General features: G+C 46.0%; 1 protein-coding gene across 1 annotated transcript; it reads right to left on the reverse strand.

Annotated features, from left to right (window-relative positions):
• Positions 1–945, reverse strand: LOC100523117 (olfactory receptor 4C3D-like). The gene has a single exon (XM_013987261.2). The coding sequence runs from the start codon at positions 943–945 to the stop codon at positions 1–3; it is 945 nt and encodes a 314-aa protein (XP_013842715.2).

Genomic DNA, 945 nt, shown 5'->3' on the forward strand with positions numbered 1-945 from the left:
CTATACATCATGTACAAACCAAGTTACTCTCCTCTTCAATAAACACTTCATGGCATTTTTCACTTCCGTGTTTCTCACTGTATAAATGATAGGATTTAACATGGGAGTGAAGGTTCCACAGAACAAACTCACCAACTTGTCTACAGGATACGTGGCCACAGGACGTACGTAGGTGAATATACAAGGGATGAAAAAGAGCACCACTACTGTAAAATGGGAGCCACAGGTGGAGAGGGCTTTGCGTCTTCCTTCAGAGCCATGGGATTTCAGGGAGCTCAAAATGACTATGTAGGAGATGAGGAGCATTAAGAAAATGAGCAAACATATGCCCCCACTGTTAGCAGATACCACCATTCCACGCCAGTAAGTTTCACTGCAGGCAAGTTCAAACAGTGCGAAGAAATCACACATGAAGTGGTTGATGACATTGGGACCACAGAAGGGCAAGTCAAGGATGAAGAGAATCTGTACAGTAGCATGGATTATCCCACCAACCCAGGCCACCACCACTAGGAGCTGGCAGAGCCCATGTCGCATGATTGTCGTGTAGTGCAAAGGCTTGCAGATGGCCACATAGCGGTCATAAGACATGGCAATGAGAATGATGATTTCTGATCCCCCCAGGAAGTGTTCCAAAAAGAGCTGAGTCATGCAGCCACCCCAGGAGATGGTTGTCCTCTGGTAGAGCAGGTCAATGGTAATTTTGGGGGTGGTGACAGAGGAGAAGGAGGCATCTATGACAGCCAAGTAAGTGAGAAAGAAGAACATGGGAGCTAAAAGTGTGGGGCTGAGGGAGATGGTAATGACAATGAACAGATTGGCCAGCAAGGTAAATAGGAAAATGAACAAAAAGACCATGGAGAGTATTTTCCGCAAGTGTGGATTCTGTGTGAATCCCAAGAGAATGAATTCAGTCACATTGTTGGGAGGCATGAGGAGATCCAT

The sequence above is a fragment of the Sus scrofa genome, chromosome 2 (assembly GCF_054392235.1).
Source record: "Sus scrofa isolate SSC_HxYL_T2T_F1_AM1 chromosome 2, Sscrofa_HxYL_maternal_Yorkshire_Landrace_v2.0, whole genome shotgun sequence".
Taxonomy (NCBI): Eukaryota; Metazoa; Chordata; class Mammalia; order Artiodactyla; family Suidae; genus Sus; species Sus scrofa.

Excerpts from the sequence above, each read along its gene's own strand:
- LOC100523117 (XM_013987261.2), bottom strand. The coding sequence starts at position 945 with ATGGATCTCCTCATGCCTCCCAACAATGTGACTGAATTCATTCTCTTG.